The sequence below is a fragment of the Cynocephalus volans genome, chromosome 8 (genome assembly GCF_027409185.1).
Source record: "Cynocephalus volans isolate mCynVol1 chromosome 8, mCynVol1.pri, whole genome shotgun sequence".
In the NCBI taxonomy this organism is placed as follows: domain Eukaryota; kingdom Metazoa; phylum Chordata; class Mammalia; order Dermoptera; family Cynocephalidae; genus Cynocephalus; species Cynocephalus volans.
The window spans coordinates 21,034,580-21,053,079 of NC_084467.1; the positions used below are offsets into that span (position 1 = coordinate 21,034,580).

Genomic DNA, 18,500 nt, shown 5'->3' on the forward strand with positions numbered 1-18,500 from the left:
TAGACACACTGTCTGGATTAGACTCTAGGTTTTCAGTTGCCTAAGCTAGGCAGCTAGCTATTGACTATTTGTTGTGATTAGGGTACAGATTCCTAACACTTACAAAAACAGTCTAAGCCATGATAAAAGGAGTAGACTCATTGGTGGAAACAGCTGCTCTTGAACTCATGTAAATTTCCCTAAATATTAAATAGTATAAATTTTCAGTGGATGAATGCAATCCATATGTAAACAAACCAACTAATAACCCAGCTTGGCCATCCTTCTTGTGTTAGTTTAAACAGGGATGGTAGAAAAGCCCTGAGCCTTCTAAGTGTGAGGCTTGACTGGCCTGCGTTCTATACCCAACCTCAGGGCATAGCTTCTGACAGAATATCTCACCTTTCTTCATACAGGAGAGTCAGTGCTAAAAGTGTCTTTTCCTTTCCTGCAGATTCCTCCTTATGGACAACAAGGCCCCAGTGGGTATGGTCAGCAGGGCCAGACTCCGTATTACAACCAGCAAAGTCCTCATCCCCAGCAGCAGCAGCCACCCTACTCCCAGCAACCTCCCTCCCAGACCCCTCATGCCCAACCATCATATCAGCAGCAGCCACAGTCTCAGCCACCACAGCTCCAGTCCTCTCAGCCTCCATACTCCCAGCAGCCATCTCAGCCTCCACATCAGCAGTCCCCAACTCCATACCCCTCCCAGCAATCCACGACACAGCAGCATCCCCAGAGCCAGCCCCCCTACTCACAGCCACAGGCACAGTCTCCCTACCAGCAGCAGCAACCTCAGCAGCCAGCATCCTCGACGCTCTCCCAGCAGGCTGCGTATCCTCAGCCCCAGTCTCAGCAGTCCCAGCAAACTGCCTATTCCCAGCAGCGCTTCCCTCCACCACAGGTAAGATGCCCCTGCCTCTTACCCTTCCCTGTGTACGACTGCAGACAGCTGAGGGTTGGTGTCTGAGAACTTTGCCATACAAATTGGTTCTCTAATATGCACTTAAAAACCAATTAAACTCTGGGTAAACATGCTAACTGGATTGATTGAACTAATAAAGGCATAACCTTCTTAAATGTGTAAGGACCTGTAGCTCTCCTTACTGATGAAGAAATAGGGCAATGGAAAGTTGCATAGATAAGAAATTAAAGATAATAGGTCTGATTTTTTTTTTAAATCAACATATTAGAACTTGAGCATCCAAGTGAGTTTGGTCATTTTTCAAAACAGTCACTTTGGGAGACTGTACTGTACATTCATTCCAAGTGCCATTCCGTTCTGCTGTTGCTCAAAATATTTTGGATCCCTTCATTTGAAATTTCCATCAGAACTGATGTCACATTCTTTATGGTGTTTGGTGAACAAGATGTAGGTAATGAAGCCTAAAAATAACAATTTGGGCTTCATTCTTTATTTTAGAGCCAAAAGAGGAGAAGTGACTGAGTGATGACAGGTCCACTAAAGGTTTTGTGCATTGATGGCATTATTGGAGTAAATAACTCATCCCAAAGCAATGTCTTTGAAGGAAGCGATACTCATTTTAATGCAGAGGTTCTGGCATGAGTTCTTTGTTGTTTTTCTTTTCTTTTTTTTGGTCGCTGGCAGGTACGGGGATCTGAACCTGTGATCTTGGTATTATAAGGCTTTGCTGTAAAACTGGCTGGCCTGTTGTTTTTAAAATTAATTGGTCTCATTCCTTGATAGGTATAACTTGTAGTTAGCCAAACCTTAGCATTTAACTCCAAGAAACAGCTCTCTGTGGGTGGTGATAAAAGGGCGACAGTTCCATCAGAAAGGGTCAACTGTTCATATTTCCTGTCTTAAGAGCCGCAGCTTGGATTTTTCTGCCTTCAGGTAATATTGTTTGCAATTGGGCTTTCTCTCGCACCCAGCTTCCCCATGTGAGAGAGTCCCATAGCTCTTTTACCATGAAGTAAGCATGCATGGTTTATCATTATCAGGCCTTTACAGCTTTTATTTTTCTTGTTTTAGGAGCTATCTCAAGATTCTTTTGGGTCTCAGGCATCCTCAGCCCCCTCAATGACCTCCAGTAAGGGAGGGCAAGAAGATATGAACCTGAGCCTTCAGTCAAGACCCTCCAGCTTGCCTGTGAGTATTTCTTCCACTCTCTAAGAGGTGATAGGCCAGAGAGGAAACCAAAAAAAACCAGTTTCTGGTTGGATGTTTTTGTGCTATTGATCTAAATGAACGCTATTCCTTGAATTCAGGTTCACAATTCTGAATGGGTTATAGACTGACCTTGTAGGAATAGATGCGCCTTATAGAATGTCTGTTTTGTCTACTTGCCCAGGGAATAGGTTTGTGATCTGTTTAGAGTTTTTTTGGGTTTTTTTTTTTTTTTTTTTTTTTAATTCCTGGGTTCTTAGGCATGTACCCACATCAGGGGCAGGGAAGGTGTAGATGTTAGAAGTACTGTCTGCTGTCCATCAAAGTAGAGAAAAGTCTCAGTTTCTTGACCTTATTCTCGGAGGCTGAATTTTCAAGTTTTTGGCTTAGTGTTTAGGAAGGAGGATCTAAGGTACATTCAACATGCATCATCACATTGAGCATGGGTTGAATAAAAGCGGTTTTTTTGGTAGTGTTTTTTTGTGAATAGGTGCTTTTGTTTAATAGAGCGCTTGGTGCCCAGGTTCTTGATTATGCAATCAGGTGCTTATGTGTGGAATGGACTGACCATATCCTGAGAAAGGCAGTATAGTCTGGTGATTAAGATGTTGGGCTCTTGAGCCAGAGTTCCTGGGTCTGCGTTTTTATTCTCCCACTAATTCTGTAGCGTGGGGTAAGTCACCTCTCTGAGCCTTAGTTTTCACACCTATAAAATGATCCTAGAGGTACCCACTTCATGGGATGGTGATTAACATTAAATAGGTTAATAGAGAGAGAGTGTGCTGGTGGATTGTAGGCAGTCCATAAATAAATGTCAGCCATTATAATCATCATCTCAGAGGGCATAGAGACCTGTGCTTGATGTCTGAAAGGCAGTTAACACCAATTGTTTAATTGTAGGCAGGTTCTGGGAACATTTACCCTTAGTCTTAGCTCTGCCACTACATGTAGGCAGGTCACTCAGCCTCTGAAAGTTAATCTGCTAGGCACAGAAATAAAATAGGCTATTCTGAAATCTAGTAAGAAAATCCTGGTTCAGTTAGGAAATGGAAATGTAGCCACGCATGCCCAGATAATAGTCTTTCGAAATTTTTACTCTGTGTGTCTCTTCGGTTATTCTGACTTGGGAGAAAATGTTTTTTCTGGATCTTTAAGGAATAGGTGGAAGGCAAAAATAAAGCATCCTATGGCTTCCCCTGAAGATCTCTGAGACATAAACTTAATAGGGCAAGATCTTCAGAGTCACTCAGTACCTGGTGTTCAGGCTTCCAAGGCCAGGATGAAGAGCCACTGTCAGATGAGACTTCTGAGACTGACTTTCTTAACTGAGGAATTGGGGAGGAAGGAAATGTCTGAATAAAGTAATCATTCTTTGTTCCCTTAGTGTCTGTTGCAATCCTTCTCTGCATCCTGAGCTTCACTGGAATGTGCTTTTTAACCTGATTCAGTCAGAAATATGTAACCACTCCCTCATTATCTATGGTCTGTGGCTAAATCTGGGAGAGGTGCTATTGTGGCAAGAACACAGATCAGTGGTTTTCTGTCAGTGCTGTTAAGTTGCTCCCCTTCAAAAATTTTCTGCTTCCCTCTGGTGACCTTCCATAGAATGGTATTTGGTATTTTTTGATTCTGAGGAAGCTTGTATACAAACACGCTGCAGGTCTTCTAAGGGTTGGGAATCCAAGAGTTTTTGATTTGACATACTGAAGTGAAAGTGTTGGCAGCCTTTTGGGACCAGAGGGAGAGTTGTTCTTGGGAAGCCTATCACAAGGAACATTCCCAAGTTCAGGTTTCTTCCAAATGGGTTTTGTGGTAGAAGCTCCACATTGGAGGTGAGTTGGCTGGGTTATTGGCATCTTATTTTTTGAATTGCTTTTTATCCTTCTGTTACTTGGAGCAAGAAACAAAAAGTGGTTATTTCTTGAAATTTTGGTTTAATGCCAGATTTGCCTAGCCAGGCTAGGTAAACAGTCACATCTGAAGAAATGAGAAGTTGGATTCCTTACAGGGGCCTTTCTTAACCAGTTGTGTTAAAGGAGTCTCTAGGTTTGCCAATACATTCCTTCACTGAACAAATGTTTGTGAGGGGCTTATTTGTGTTTGACATCAGGGCACATGCTAGGCTGACTGGAGAGCAGCCCCTCCAGTTTTATGGCGCCCTCTTCACTCATTCACCTTACCTGCTTGGACCAAAAGGCATTATGATTGCAACCTTTGATTATTATAAAAATTACATTTTAAGGAGTTTTTGCTCAGCTGTTAATACCAGACCATTTAGCCATTATCCTGGTCATGTTATCTCTGTATTTAAAACCTCTTATTTTTTCATTAATCTTAGAATAAAATTCAAAATCCTTAGTATTACTCAGGCATCAGAAAGACAGATTACTGTTCCCTCGCATGGCCCCTCCCCAACCCTACTTCCTGATTTAGAAGGTCTGGAGTGGGGCCTGAGAATGTGCATTTCTGATAAGTTCCTTGATGATTCTGATGCTGCTAGACCAGGGATAGCACTTTCAGAACCTTTACTTCGTTCTTTTCCCCCCCCTTTCTGCCTTGGTCTTGGCTTTCTCAGTTTCTGTAAGGCCCCATATGCTTTTTCTGCTTTTAGACCTTTGCACATACTTCCCTTTGCCTCATACATTTATCCCTAACTCCTGTTCATCTTTCAGACTACATATTAAAGATCATTTCCTCAGAAAACTCCTTCCTAATCAAGCTTCAAGACTCAGCTTAAATAACTTTTTTTGTGACTTCACTGACTAAAGGCAGTTTTTATTTTACTTTAAAAACAGAACAAAAAAACCAGAAAACCTGCAATACTTAAGACATACAAAAAAGGTATAAAGATCAATTCAGTGCCTGAATACCCATCTTCAGAAACCAAACCTTGCTGACACAGGTAAAAGCCTCACATAGCCCTGTGGGATCACTTTTCTCTCCCTTTACCCAGAGAAGCACTGTATTTGAGAATCCTGTATTTGAGGTTTCTTTGCTCCATGTTGACAGAGCATTTTGCTGATACCTCTGCTTGATTAAATGGTAAGCTCCTAGAAGGCATGCACTGTGTTACTGATCTCTGTGCCTCTATCACCTATCATGTGATACCCAAGACCAGTAGTCGTCTATTGTGGCTACATGTTAGAACTACCTGGGGGAGGGCCGAGCCCGTGGCGCACTCGGGAGAGTGCGGCGCTGGGAGCGCGGCAACGCTCCCGCCGCGGGTTCGGATCCTATATAGGAATGACCGGTGCACTCCCTGGCTGAGTGCCGGTCACAAAAAAAGACAAAAAAAAAAAAAAAAAAAAAAAAAGAACTACCTGGGGGAGAGAATTATCTTTACGTCATTTTGTTTTTTATGTGTGTGTTTTGTTTTGGTGGCTGGCTGGTACTGGGATCTGAACCCTTGACTTTGGTGTTATCAGCACTGTAGCTCTAACCAAGTGAGCTAATTGGCCAGTGTCCCCCCCCACTCCTCTGTTTTGTTTTGTTTTTTTTTTGGACGGCCGGCTGGTACAGAGATTGAACCCTGGACCTTGGTGTTATCAGCACCAGAGAATTTTAAAAAACCAGTGCCTGGGTTTCCCATAGTTCAGTTTGTTTGATGTCTGGTGGGGCTTGGGCATTGGTATGGTTAGAAACTGTCCCAGGTGATTCTGATTTGCAGCCCAGGTAGGGAGCTACTCCATGTCAGGTTCCTTTGCTATAGTAGGTTCTTAGCACCTATACTTCTTGCTAATGCTTATCTCAATATAACTTAACCTACTTATTTAATCCAACCTCAGTGAGGGCTGACTTGCTGTCTTGCTTACCATCATAGTGCCTGGCATCTAGTAGGCTCCAACTCATTGAACAAATGAACTTGAGCAGTGTCCATTATGTTACTCATCCAGGAAGTGTACATGAGTACTTCAAAAAGTTCATGGAAATATAGAATTAAAAGATAATACGAATCTTTCCACGAACTTTTTGAAGTACTCAGATATGATTGACAGGGGGCAGCTTGACCATATTACCAGATTGTTGTCTCCACTGCTAGGGCAAGGCATTTATCATACACTGTTATGGGAATGACCAAACTCCATTTTAGAAGATGGATTAATTTATTCGTGCTTACTGACAGTGGCTGTACAAAGAAGTGAGGTTAAGGTTTACCATCTAATAAAATATCTACCACTTTATGTTAAGAAAGTTCTTGTAAGATGGGCAAGCAAATCTCTAGGCGTTTCAGGATCTTTAATTTCTGAATTTTGGGGCAAAATCTTTAAGGGACTCATTTGAAAATTGGTATGACTTTTTATTATAGTCATTTTTGAGAATGACTTGGAGTTGGGTCTTTTATTTATTTTATTTATTTATTTTTTTTAAAAGATGACCGGTAAGGGGATCTTACCCCTTGACTTGGTGTTGTCTGTACCATGCTCTCCCAATAACCGGCCATCCCTATGTGGGATCCGAACCCGTGGCCTTGGTATTATTATCAGCACCACACTCTCCTGAGTGAGCCACAGGCCAGTCCAGAGTTGGGTCTTTTAAAAGCTTCTGTTAAAATGATTCATCCAAGTGTATGTGGTTTCCCTAGAATAATGGATGCTTCCCTAATTTTTCCTGATGCAGGCAAATTTGTAAATTTTTCATTTTGGTCTTGAAACTGTACCTGGGATGGAGTGATGGAAAATGGATATAGGATTAAAAGCCCTGATCTGGAGAGGTGTGCTAGTGCTCTTCAAGCTTTAGCGTGTCTTAAGAATCACATTGACATTAATTAAAATACAGGTTACTAAGTTCTACCTGAGAGATTCTTTTTTTTTTTTTTTTTTTTTTTTTAAGATGACCAGTAAGGGGATCTTAACCCTTGGCTTGGTATTGTCAGCAACACGCTCAGCCAGTGAGCCAACTGGCTATCCCTATATAGGATCTGAACCCGTGGCCTTGGTGTTAGCACTGCACTCACCCGAATGAGCCACAGGCCAGCCCCTACCTGAGAGATTCTGATTCAGTAGGTGTGGGGCGGGACCCAAGAATTTGCATTTCTAATAAGCTCTTAGGTGGTACTGATGCTGCCAGTTCAGAAGACCACAACTGGAACAACACTGAGCTAGTGTTGAAAAGGGAAGAGTAAAATTTACTAGACTAGGAAGCCATAGTGGTAACTTGAATAGTAGTGGTGACTTACACTGTAGTTTGACTCCTGATGATCTGGAGAGCAGGCTTTGGATTGAAAAGGTGGAAAGGAAAAGAGACTTGTAAGAGACAAGACTGTCTTGCAGCTGTGGCCTCTGTGCAATTTATTCCTGGGCTAGGGCAGCCCTTGCACTGCCAGTGCCACCCTGGGTCCTCCTCTGCTCTGTGGTGCTCCTCACTGGATCCCTTCCGTTAGTAGGGCCATACTCAGTTGGCCACCAGATTATAGTCTGCCTCAGAAATGGCTTTTGAATCTGGTTTCCCCTGTCCTGCCCCACTACCTTTTTTTCGGGTCCCTGTTATCTTTCACCTGGTGTCTTGCCATAGACTCCTGACTGTTCTGTTTCTTTTCCTCCCCTTTTTCTTCCAACCCTGGCTCAGTTACATTACTGCTTTAAAACCTGTGACTGTCTGGCTTGGACTTACAGGCTTAAGTCCAAGCATGATATACACATTCCTTTGTGATCTAGAGGATGAGGATATTTAAAAAAAAAAAAAAAAATATATATATATATATATATATATACATATATATATATATATATATGTAGGTAAGTTCTCTGTCCCTGGAGTAAAACTTGGCACACTTTTTACTATGTGTGTTATGTAGACAGCAAATTAGGCATTAGACAAGGGTTGGACTTGGATAACTTCTGAGGTCATTTGAACTCTTAGGTCCGTGATTCTGAATATGACATGACTAGTATACTCAAAGATTCTCCTGTTTCATTAGTAAAATACATAGACATGACACAGAAGAATGTGTTCCTGAATTTTATAATGAGTGCAATCAGCGTTTGGTGAAGTCAGTGAACCATTTATGTTTAAATAATTGAGGGAAGACATCATGTAAGAAATTCAGTGTGAGCTAGATGTAGATGTATTTGAGTGGTTGGAAAGGAAAAGTCCAGCTTAAGCAGAGGCCAAGTGGGGATGGGGACGGGGTGCAGTATAGATAATATTTGGGGGCTGGTCAGGCTTCGTAGGACAGAAGCTAGATCACAGGGATTGCGGCCCTGGTGGGCTGAGTGAGCCATTTGGATCTGATTTTACAAATCTGCAGATATGTAATTAGGGCAATAACATGATAAAATTAATGTTTTACAAGAATGATTCATTGGTGTGTAGAATGATTTGAAAAGGGAAGAATCTGAATGCAAGGGAATAAGTTAAATTGTTGAAATAATTCCAGCAAGAAGAGTGGAGTTCTACCCCTTCTATCTCATTTGCATAGCCATCTAGTCCCACATGTGAGACATGCAGGAAAGAATCTAGAAATGAGAATAAGTAGATTTTAGTAGGTAGAAGATTTAAGGATCTTGATTGGCAGGGGAGAAGGGGAGAAGAGAGAGCAATCTCATTAGCAAATAAAAAGGCTAATAGGGAAAACTCATTTTTGAGAAGTTAAGTTCCATTTTTATTTTGTGGAATATAGTGAGATGTCAAAAAAAAACAAATATAAGAAACAGAAACTTGGGTAAGAACTTAGTCTGGATAAGAGTTTGAGAGTCAGCAGTGTAGTAGTTAATAGTTATTGAATGAAGTAGGTCTCCCAGGCTGTGGGTATGGAGAGAGGAGCCAGGTGGAGCCCTGGACAGTGCCTACAGTCATCAGGTAAAAGCAGCTGAGTTAGAGAGAGATCAGAGGAAAGGACAAGGATCGTGTAATATTTCTGGAAGACAAGGGAGGAGGGAAGATGTTCCACATCAAATTTATATTTCAAGGAAAACATGCAGTCGGATTTGTCATGAAGCATTTTATTAGGATCCTTTTTACGTAAGAAAAGGACCTGATTTCTGAGGGCTTGAGAAGGAAATGAACAAAGGAAAGGTAAAGAGCACTCTTGAAAGGGACTGAAAAGGAGAGGTGGCCGAATCAGTCCAAATTCCTCAGCTTCCTCTCAAGACCTGCATGTGTGTAAGGCAGATAGAAGGGGGAAGAGTAAAGATATTGGCAGAATATTAGAAGGGTATATACAGGCACATCTTTCTGGATTTGTGAGAAAAAGGAATCAAGGCACCAACTGGGTTAGTTTATAAGGATCACTATATACTCTTAAGTCTTAGAGGCCACTGTTGAAAAACTGGAGCATACTTGTTTCCTCTGGTTAGGTAGGAGTAAGTGTTATTGATGCTGGGAGTGGTGTGGAGAACAGGATTAGGATTTTTAATGTCTATTAAGTTATCGATAGATATTCTTTCATCTCTTGGGTTTACAAGCCATTCTTTAAATTTCACTCGGCTGGCTGGTTGGCTTAGTCAGTTAGAGCACAGCCTTTTAACTCCAAAGTCAAGGGTTCAGATCCCCATACCAGCCAGCCACCAAAAAAAAATCTAAATAGCACTCATGTTTTACTTCTGTGATGTTCTCAGACTCTGTTCTCAGAAATTCTTGGATCTGGAAAGAGGAAATGGGAGGGAGCTATGCTGTTTCTACAGAATCCAAATCTTAGAGTGCAGGAGTAAGACCAGGAAAGGAGCTGCAGTCAACACCAGACATCCTGGAAGGGCAGGAATTGAAATGTACTGAGTACCCACTCATGTTTTACATACACAAAAAACAAGGGTCAGAATCAGAATTTGAATCTAACTCTGATATTTCAGATGAAATATTTCCTCTAGTATCCCAGCCAGTAGAGGAAAGGCATGGATGATCTGATCTCTTCATTTTTAGACAAAAGCTTCAACTCTTTGCCATTTAACATTTATTAGACTTGTCCTAAAGGAAGGAATATAAATGGATTTCCTTTTTTTTTTTCTTTCTATTTCTCTTTTGTTTCCCAAGATTTCTCTGTGATGGAGGCACAAATGAGTTATGAAAAGGATGGTGGATGGGGGAAGGGAGGATGGCCAAACTTACAGGACTGGCTTGGAGGAACCAGCCACCTAGGGAGTCACCTCAGACAGCGAAACGTTGACTGGAGTTTGGTTCTTCGGTTCCCCTGTGTTGGATGGGAGCAAGTTCTGTTCTGTGCCTTTCTTCTTAGAATACAGTATCTTGGTTAATGATAACTTCAATTAGGTCTTTGCTACTCAAAATGTGGTCCACTGTCCAGCTGCACTGAGCTTGCTAGAAATGCAGATTCTCAAGCTCCGGCCCAGATCTATTGGATCTAACTCTGTTAACAAGATCCCCAAGTGATTCATATGTGTAATGGTTTAGAAGCATGGAGTTATACCTTAAGGGAGAAAAATTTTTTAATGAAATATCAAGCTGGGAACTTTGGAATGACCATGTGTAGTAAAATTTATATAATCTCTGAGTGTAGGATACCACCACAAATTGTTTTGTGAGTGCTTTTGGGATCCTGGCTCCCTATGCCGATAGTCCAGAACCCAGAGTGGAGCCATCCACAGCTCCCAGCATACCTCTGCAGTCTCATTTCTGGCCCCTCAGCTGTACCTTAAGCTTCTCACAACTCCCTATCCTCCCTGCTATTGTTCTTTTGCTTAAGATGTTTCTCTCTCTCTTTCTCATGCCCAGCAAACTTCTTCTTTGGCTTTAAAACCCAGCTAAAATATCTTCTCTGGGACTTCCCTTTTTTTTTTTTTTTTTTTTTTGTCCTTTTCGTGACCGGCACTCAGCCAGTGAGTGCACCGGCCAGTCCTATATAGGATCCGAACCTGCGGCGGGAGCGTCGCAGCGCTCCCAGCGCCGCACTCTACCAAGTGCGCCACGGGCTCGGCCCTGGGACTTCCCATTTTGTTCATGTTGTCATAACATTATGCTAAGTACCTCTGCTTGAGCACTCAGGCCGGGATCTGATACCTGTCATGTTCCCAGCATGGACAGATATTCAGTAAACCTTTGTTAAATACCCCTTAGGTTCTTGCTACCAGCTGAGCTTGGGGGCCAGTTTTTTGTTGTCTAGGTTTATTGGGAGGAGTGACAGAAATCCTCTGAATACTTAAAAAATTGAAATGTTTGAAGGTTATCTTTAACTGTTTCTGTTTCCTTTTGTCTATTTCATGGTAGAAGGAGGGAGGGCTAACAGTTCTTGCCTAGGTTTTTGACAGTTTATTTTCAAAGGGATAACAGAAATGCTACTGGCAGTTTTAGTAACCAGAGAAGCTAGACCATTCTGAGTTTGGTGACCTGTTTTCTTTATAGCTGACTGTGTGTCTGTGCTTGCTTTCCTTGAATTGTAGTCCAGGTGCTCTCACAAAGTCTCAAAAAGGAAATCTCCACCCGCTCTGTCATATCTGCCCAGGCTGCTCAGAGCAGTGTGTACCCTGTGCATGTAGCCTTCCCTTCTCTAGAACGCTGGTTCTCTGACAGAGCTAGCCAATCCGCTTCTCTATCTCAGTCACACTGTTCCAGCCCTGATACTGCCTGGTGCGTACTGGAGCTGTGCTGCTTGCAGCAAATTACTGTATGCTTGTTCCTGGGCCCATTTCCTGTTTCTATTCTAGTCACTGGTGGCTCAGCTCTGCTTCCTGCCTGTGTGTCTCACACAGATTCCTCTTGCTGGAACCTATTGTTTTCTTAGGAACAACCATAGTCTGAAAAGCAGCTGAGCCTTACCTCTTAGTATGGTGGCTCCTGGAGTCAGTCAGTCCTGCAGAAGTCCTACAGAAGACCCCACCAAGCACATCACTTGAATTTGACCTTGTTTTTCAGTTTGTCCTCAGCTCTGCTACAGGAATCTGTAGACCAGAAATTAGTATAAGAAGATGAGGTGACGGGCCGGCCTGTGTCTCACTCGGGAGAGAGTGGTGCTGAGAACACCAAGGCCGCGGGTTCGGATCCTATATAAGGATGGCCGGTTGGCTCACTGGGTGAGCGTGGTGCTGACAACACCAAGCCAAGGGTTGAGATCCCCTTACCGGTCATCTTTTAAAAAAAAAAAAAAAAAAAAAGGTGAAGATGAGGTGAGGGGCTGGCCTGTGGCTCACTTGGGAGAGTGTGGTGCTGATAACACCAAGGCCACGGGTTCAGATCCCTATATAGGGATGGCCGGTTGGCTCACTTGGGAGAGCGTGGTGCTGACAACACCAAGTCAAGGGTTAAGATCCCCTTACCTGTCATCTTTATTTTTTTTAAAAAAAGATGATGATGAGGTAGACTAAACTTGTCCTCACTCATTAGCCACCTAAGGGTGTCAGGACTGATATTCCCTGGTTCTTTTGCAACTAGAGCTTATAAACATTTTTCCTACTGCTGAGTAGAACACTTGGTACCCCATCTAGCCCACACTTCCCTGAAGCCCAGATGATATTTATTTTGGGTTGGGCAGGTAATGCCATCCTCAGCAGAATAACAGCCTGCAGAGAATATAGGAATGGAAAAGAAAGCATCTGCTGACTCAACCTTCCATCCTGTGTGAGCAATTTAACCCCCCCTCCCCCCACCACACCAGAGCTTAGGGTGGGAGGGAAAAAGTACAGGGAGGTTGTAAAAAGAGAAAAGTGAAGGAAGTTGTCCTGGACAAATGTATTTAAAGGCCTAAGGCTCTCCCTTCTTGCTCATTTTCCCCCAGAAATGCACTAACTTAGCCGAGAATATCCTTTGTGAATAAACCTGTTCTCCCTTTTTCACAACTACTCTTTTTGGGATCACCCGATGCTGAGTTGGATAGAGTGTTTCTGTGCTGAACCCTAGGCCTAGGTATATTTAATAGAGAAGGATTTAATATAGGGAATTTGGGCTTGCAAAATTGTTGGAAGGATTGAGGGAGCATGCTCTAGGATTGGCTTCCAGGAACCCAAATTTGACCTAGACTTGAACCACCAGAGGAACTCCTACCTCTGAGCCACTGTCGGATTGATTGCTCTCAAGTCACACCCCTAAATCTGTGATCCAGGGATCAATCAGTAAGCTGGAATCAAGAAGCAGCAGCTGCTGCTACCAGAACTAACAACCAGTTAAGTGGAGGATGGAACCAAAATGCTCCTGCAGAAGCAAGTGAAAGAGACAGAAATATTGTCTCTGCCATACTTTGATATAGTCTCATGAGGTGGCTTCTAATTAGCAGAACTTGAATTGTACCCAAAACCTATCTGCAAGGGATTCTTGGAAATTTAGTTTTTAGCTCTTTAACCCCTACAATTAGGAAAAGAGTAGAATGGAGACATCATGAGCCAGTCTAACAGAATATTCACTACACTAACACCACTCCCCTTTCTCCCCTCACATTCCTCACTTTAACAAAAGAGGAACCTACAGCCCAGAAAGGATAAGGGACTTGCCAAAGTCATTTAATAAATGAGAACATTGTGTTTCCTGACTTCCAGTCCAGTGCTTTTACTATTAGGACCAACTCCTACAAAGGATCAGCAAATAGATCCTTTAAGAGAAAGAAGAATATCAAATTCAGAAAATAAACTTTGCCTTCCATATTCTTTTCTCTTTGGAGAAAGGGAAGAAGGAGGTATGGAGGGATGTGAGGTTGAAATTTCTAGGCAGTTAGTGATATTTTATTTTCTGAATTCTGTTCTACTCTCTAGGAGGATGCAGGAAGCGTTTACCCCAAAAGGAAGAATCCTCAAAAACTAGAATCTCCTGAAATTTTTGAGTCAACATATGGATGAACTTAGTTGCCTTAATGACAATGGCTTACCTCTGCCCATTCCCTCTTTTCTTTTCTCTCCTTTTGGTGCTTTAAAAAACTTTTGAAGAACTGACTGGGAGATTACCCTAATGAAGCACATGCCCTGGCTTCAGTTGTCCTTCTGCAAAAAAGACCAACCGAAATCAGAAAACCAGCCACCAGATGTGTGGTTACCAAGTTGTTTCTTGTCTATCATTGGGGGAATTGGGCATTTTGAAGAGGAAATAAGCCAAGTCCACCTAGAGATGCTATCTTTATTTTTTATTATTATTATTTTTTAATATTTTATTTTTATTTATTTATTTTATTTTATTTTATTTTATTTTATTTTATTTTATTTTATTTTATTTTTGTCTTTTTCGTGACCGGCACTCAGCCAGTGAGTGCACCGGCCATTCCTATATAGGATCCGAACCCGCGGCGGGAGCATCGCTGCGCTCCCAGCCCCGCGCTCTCCCGAGTGCGCTGCGGGGTCGGCCTAGAGATGCTATCTTTATAGAAACCACTAGGGCCCCCTAAACCCAGGTGAGAATCTGCTCCTTCAAATTTAACACAGAGGGGAGGATCCATAGGTGTGGAGCTATGTTAACATACCTGATAAATCAGGTATAGAATTAGTTCTGTTGTCTTTTCCTTGTGTTTCTATGACATTTGGTGTTCTACCTGAAACCTGTGATCAATCTAGTATGTGTTCTAGTGCTCTTGCTTTGGGGATCAGTGGTTGGTCTCTTGATCCATCCACTTTCATAGCCTGAACCTGTTCCATCCTCCCCATCTGGTATCATCATGGAATTGGCTGGTATTGTGACATAATCTCTGCCTTGAGGCAGAGCTCACCTCCAGGCTGCTAGCTTCCTTCCCATTTGACCTTTCCCAAGGAAACTATGAAGTCATGCCTTGTTGAAGGTGGAAACTGGGAGTTGAAGACTGGAGCTTGAGAGTCAGCGAACCTGTCCCTTAAGGCCAGCCTTGGTGTGAGAGGAATATTGAATATTGTTTACTGAGATGGGTGAATGTACTTTCCTGACATTTGGGAAAGTTAGGAGAGAAACTAAGTTTCAAATTAAAGGGATCAGTATTCAGAGGAACCATTATCAAGAATATTGGTTCCTCTCCTCAACCCCCCAATCCTCTATTTCTAGAGCTTGACTATGGCTCCCCTATGTTCTAAGTTGTTCTTTTGGTTTTAAAGGCCTTTGGGGTTGATGGCTATCTTTTCTGGTTTAAAATTCAGTGTCTATTCCCCCCTCTCAGATCTGTTTGTTCCACACCCTCCCCCCAAATATTTGGATTTTGTCTAGATCAGCAAGCCATGGTAGGGAAAGCCACTGGTGAGTATAAATTTAGAACTTTTAACTGCAGAACCAAGGAGTCCATCCAACCTCCTAGTTCTAAGTCATATTCAGCACTGTGCCAACTTTGCCCTCCCTAATTGTCCTCACTTACTTTCTGGTTGCTATAATTCTGAGGGACAGCCAGGCTTGCTGTAGAAAGGACAGCCAGATGATGTGGAAGCCTAAGGCAACGCTCCCTCCCTGTTACACTTCTCATACCCAGAACTCTGCTTGCTTTCCTGTCACTCCTCCTTTTCCTACCCTTGCTCAAGTTCTAGGATTATAGCTGATGATCTTCATCATGGAACAAGCTCTATGTGGTTGGCTCTTCTAACGGGAAATGCTTGACTTAGAGAAAGTAGGGGGGTTCTAACTTCTTTGCCTTCTGTAGTACAGTGCTCTTGTTTCCTGCTTGGATTAGAACAGCCCTATTCCATAAATATACAGTTCTTAGCTGCTCTAACTCAGGCCCAGCTCTGACCCAGTTTCATTTTTTTCAGATATGAGTCTGTTAACTAGTGACCCTCAAAACACTCTTTTCATTTTTGGCCAAGAGAGGTGGTTACTGACTGGGTAAGACATTTTCCTCTGGCCCAATGAGAAGCCTTTGGGGGTCAGGGTGCGTATGCAGAGAGGCTGGTCAGGTGGGTAACGTGGTATTACATAGGCCCCGGGACTGTGACAAACTGGAGAGAAGAGTTTCAACCAGTTAGGGCCACAAGGGAGTTCCAGGACCTCCTATTTTTTTTTAGAAGTTGGAAGCCTGGATTATTTAAAATCTCCTGGGTTTTAGATGGGTATATATTAGGGTATTGGGCAATGAATTGAAATATTCTCTGAGGCCCGTGGGTCTGTCCCTGCAGCTTATTGTGGACTGCACCATGAGCTTTGGCTCCTTCTCTCTCGTATTCACTTCCTTGGAGCTGGTGCCTAGAATTTCTCTGGGGTGAGGGACAGCTGTGGGGACCATCATCTCATCTATTATCCATTGCTAACTCTCATTGTGTTTGGTGTCTGCTTTACTGGTTTGGGGAGGGTGGAACATTGGGAGATGTTGAGCAGAAGCACTCGATGTGATTAAACCTCCAGCCAGGCAGATCTGTGGGAGCAGAATATCGACCCCTGGAAAATCAATGACTGCTGCAGTGGCAGAGCTGCCGTTTGCAGGGGCTCCCACCGCAGGAATGCAAGCAACCCAGCAGTCTTTTTTCTCCTCTCTTTTCACTTCAGCAATGCCCTCAGCCTTCACCCAGAGGGTCAGACCTACCTCAAGAGATATTTTCTAAGGTGGGTTAGTACAGCATGTTCTTGTATTTTTGCAATTAGATTGAAATTTCTCCAGTGACACAGAGCCCTGCCTCCCAACAGCCTCCTTTCCAGACATTCTTTCCCTGTACTGCTGCAGTTCTAGCAACAGCTCTTACCCAAGTTGCCAAGGCCCATTCAGAGTTGTACTTCTCAGTTTCAGACAGGAGAGTCAGTTCCCTTGATGCCAGCATCCCAGAATCCCTCCCTCAGTGTGGAGGTCTAGAGTTCAGGTACTGAGGTAGGGTGGGGGGATGGAGAGTTAAGGGAAAGAGAGAGGACTAATAGATATTGGATTTTAAAAGATTGCCTTTGAGTGGATTATTCATTGAGCTACATTTGTCAAGAATCTTGTCCTCTGTGTGCCTGTCATTTTTCTGGTCACTAATAGCTTGTTCCTGCTCTGGTCCCACAGGCTGGTGGAAGAAAAGGGCAGACACAGCACAATGCCATCAGTCCTGTAACACTGAGTCTAGAGGAGCCTCGGAGGAACTCTGGGCCTTGTGTATAGGGTGAGGGTGGGGGGCCAGGGAAGTTGTCTTGTGGCCTTGGTTTAAAGTAAATGGCTTAACAGAATGGCTAGCAGATCTCTGCTTTGAGTGTAGAGGCTTCTGGTTCCAACACTGCCCCCACAAAGCTGTCTTGTCTTTGAAATTCCCAAGGCTAAAAAACAATTTTAGTCTATAGTTGTTGCATCTTCAAGCAATTGGTTCACCCACCCAATTCTACTTTTTAATGGCTGGGAAATCAGCCAACCTGATATGTGTTAAAGAAGAGCTGTTGCCCCATTGTTGGAACACATCTCTGGCCAGGGGGTTGAAGCGTGCTTGGCTTCTACCTACAGAAAGGAGCCTTTCCATCTTGTAACTTGGGGAATGGGGCCCCTAAAAAAGATCCAGTTGTCCTGCAGTTTGGAAGGGTGGCTGCAGGGCTGGGTGCGGAGGAAAGTATGAGGGTTTGAAATCACCTGAGATGAGGCCATCTAGAGGCCAGGAATATCTTAACTTGTCTCTGAGCCACACCCTTGGGCTTGATGATAAAACGAGGACACATTCGTTTGAATAGCCGGCAGAGACCAGAATCCTACTTTCATGAAACTTAACTTTGATATTAAGTCACCCTTTCCCTACCCACCTACCCCCTCATATATTAAGTACCCTTCTGAAAACCCAGGGGTGAGAAAAAGTACTATGCCCTTTAGCAAAGAAAAAGTAGGTTTAAGTTAAGAGGGTTATAGGTGAAAGGGCTGATTTGAAATAAACCATGAAAGTTATAAGAAGTGTGGCTAGGTAAGAGGGGGAACACATAGCATCATAGACTTGTAGAGTTGGATTATCTAGTATCAGTCTTTCCTTCTATAAAGGAGCTAAGTGAGGCCTAGTGAGGTTAGCTTGTTCAGTCACACAGCTAATCACCCAGCATGTCTGGAGACAGGTAATTGCATTCCCTTAATTGGAGCATGGAACCCAGCCTTTGATAGTGTCAAGCTTCCACCTTATGGAAAGAGTGCAGAATAATGTGGATTTGAACCCCAGTTCAGTTTCATAGCTCTCAGTCCTTGCTCAAGTCATTTAAACTTCTGAGTCTACTGCTGCTTTAAGATGGGGGCGATACCTGCCTACATCAAAAGATGATGGTGAAAGTTAAATGTGAGTCATCCACTCACTTTAGGGTTGAACACATGGTAGTCACATACTCAAGTCAATTCTGCTTCTTTACAAGAGGGAGATATATAAAGGGACTTGCTTTTTATTAACTATTTTTCAACATCCTTTGGATTTGGAGACTTGGTCTCCCAGAACTTTCTTTATAAATTCTGACACATATTCAAGGAATTTCTTCTTGGTGGTGGGACCTCTGAAAAGCATTCTGGAGACAAGAAGAGTCTAACCCTTCTCTGCTGTATATTCCCTCCCTACCAGGCAGCCAGAAGGTACCAGGAAGAAGGAACCATTATCCCCAGAACAATAGCCTATTGTAGAAAAAGAGAAGAGGGAGTTTGGAGGGAGGGTCT

At 43.0% G+C, this 18,500-nt stretch overlaps 1 protein-coding gene across 2 annotated transcripts in view; it reads left to right on the forward strand.

The window, feature by feature from the left end:
• Positions 1 to 18,500, forward strand: part of ARID1A (AT-rich interaction domain 1A) — a 70,399-nt gene that overhangs the window by 27,630 nt on the left and 24,269 nt on the right. For both annotated transcript variants that reach the window (XM_063104472.1, XM_063104473.1), the window contains exons 3-4: positions 434 to 886; positions 1,979 to 2,095. In XM_063104472.1, the coding sequence (XP_062960542.1) occupies positions 434 to 886; positions 1,979 to 2,095 (570 nt within the window). The remainder of the gene's footprint in view (positions 1 to 433; positions 887 to 1,978; positions 2,096 to 18,500) is intronic.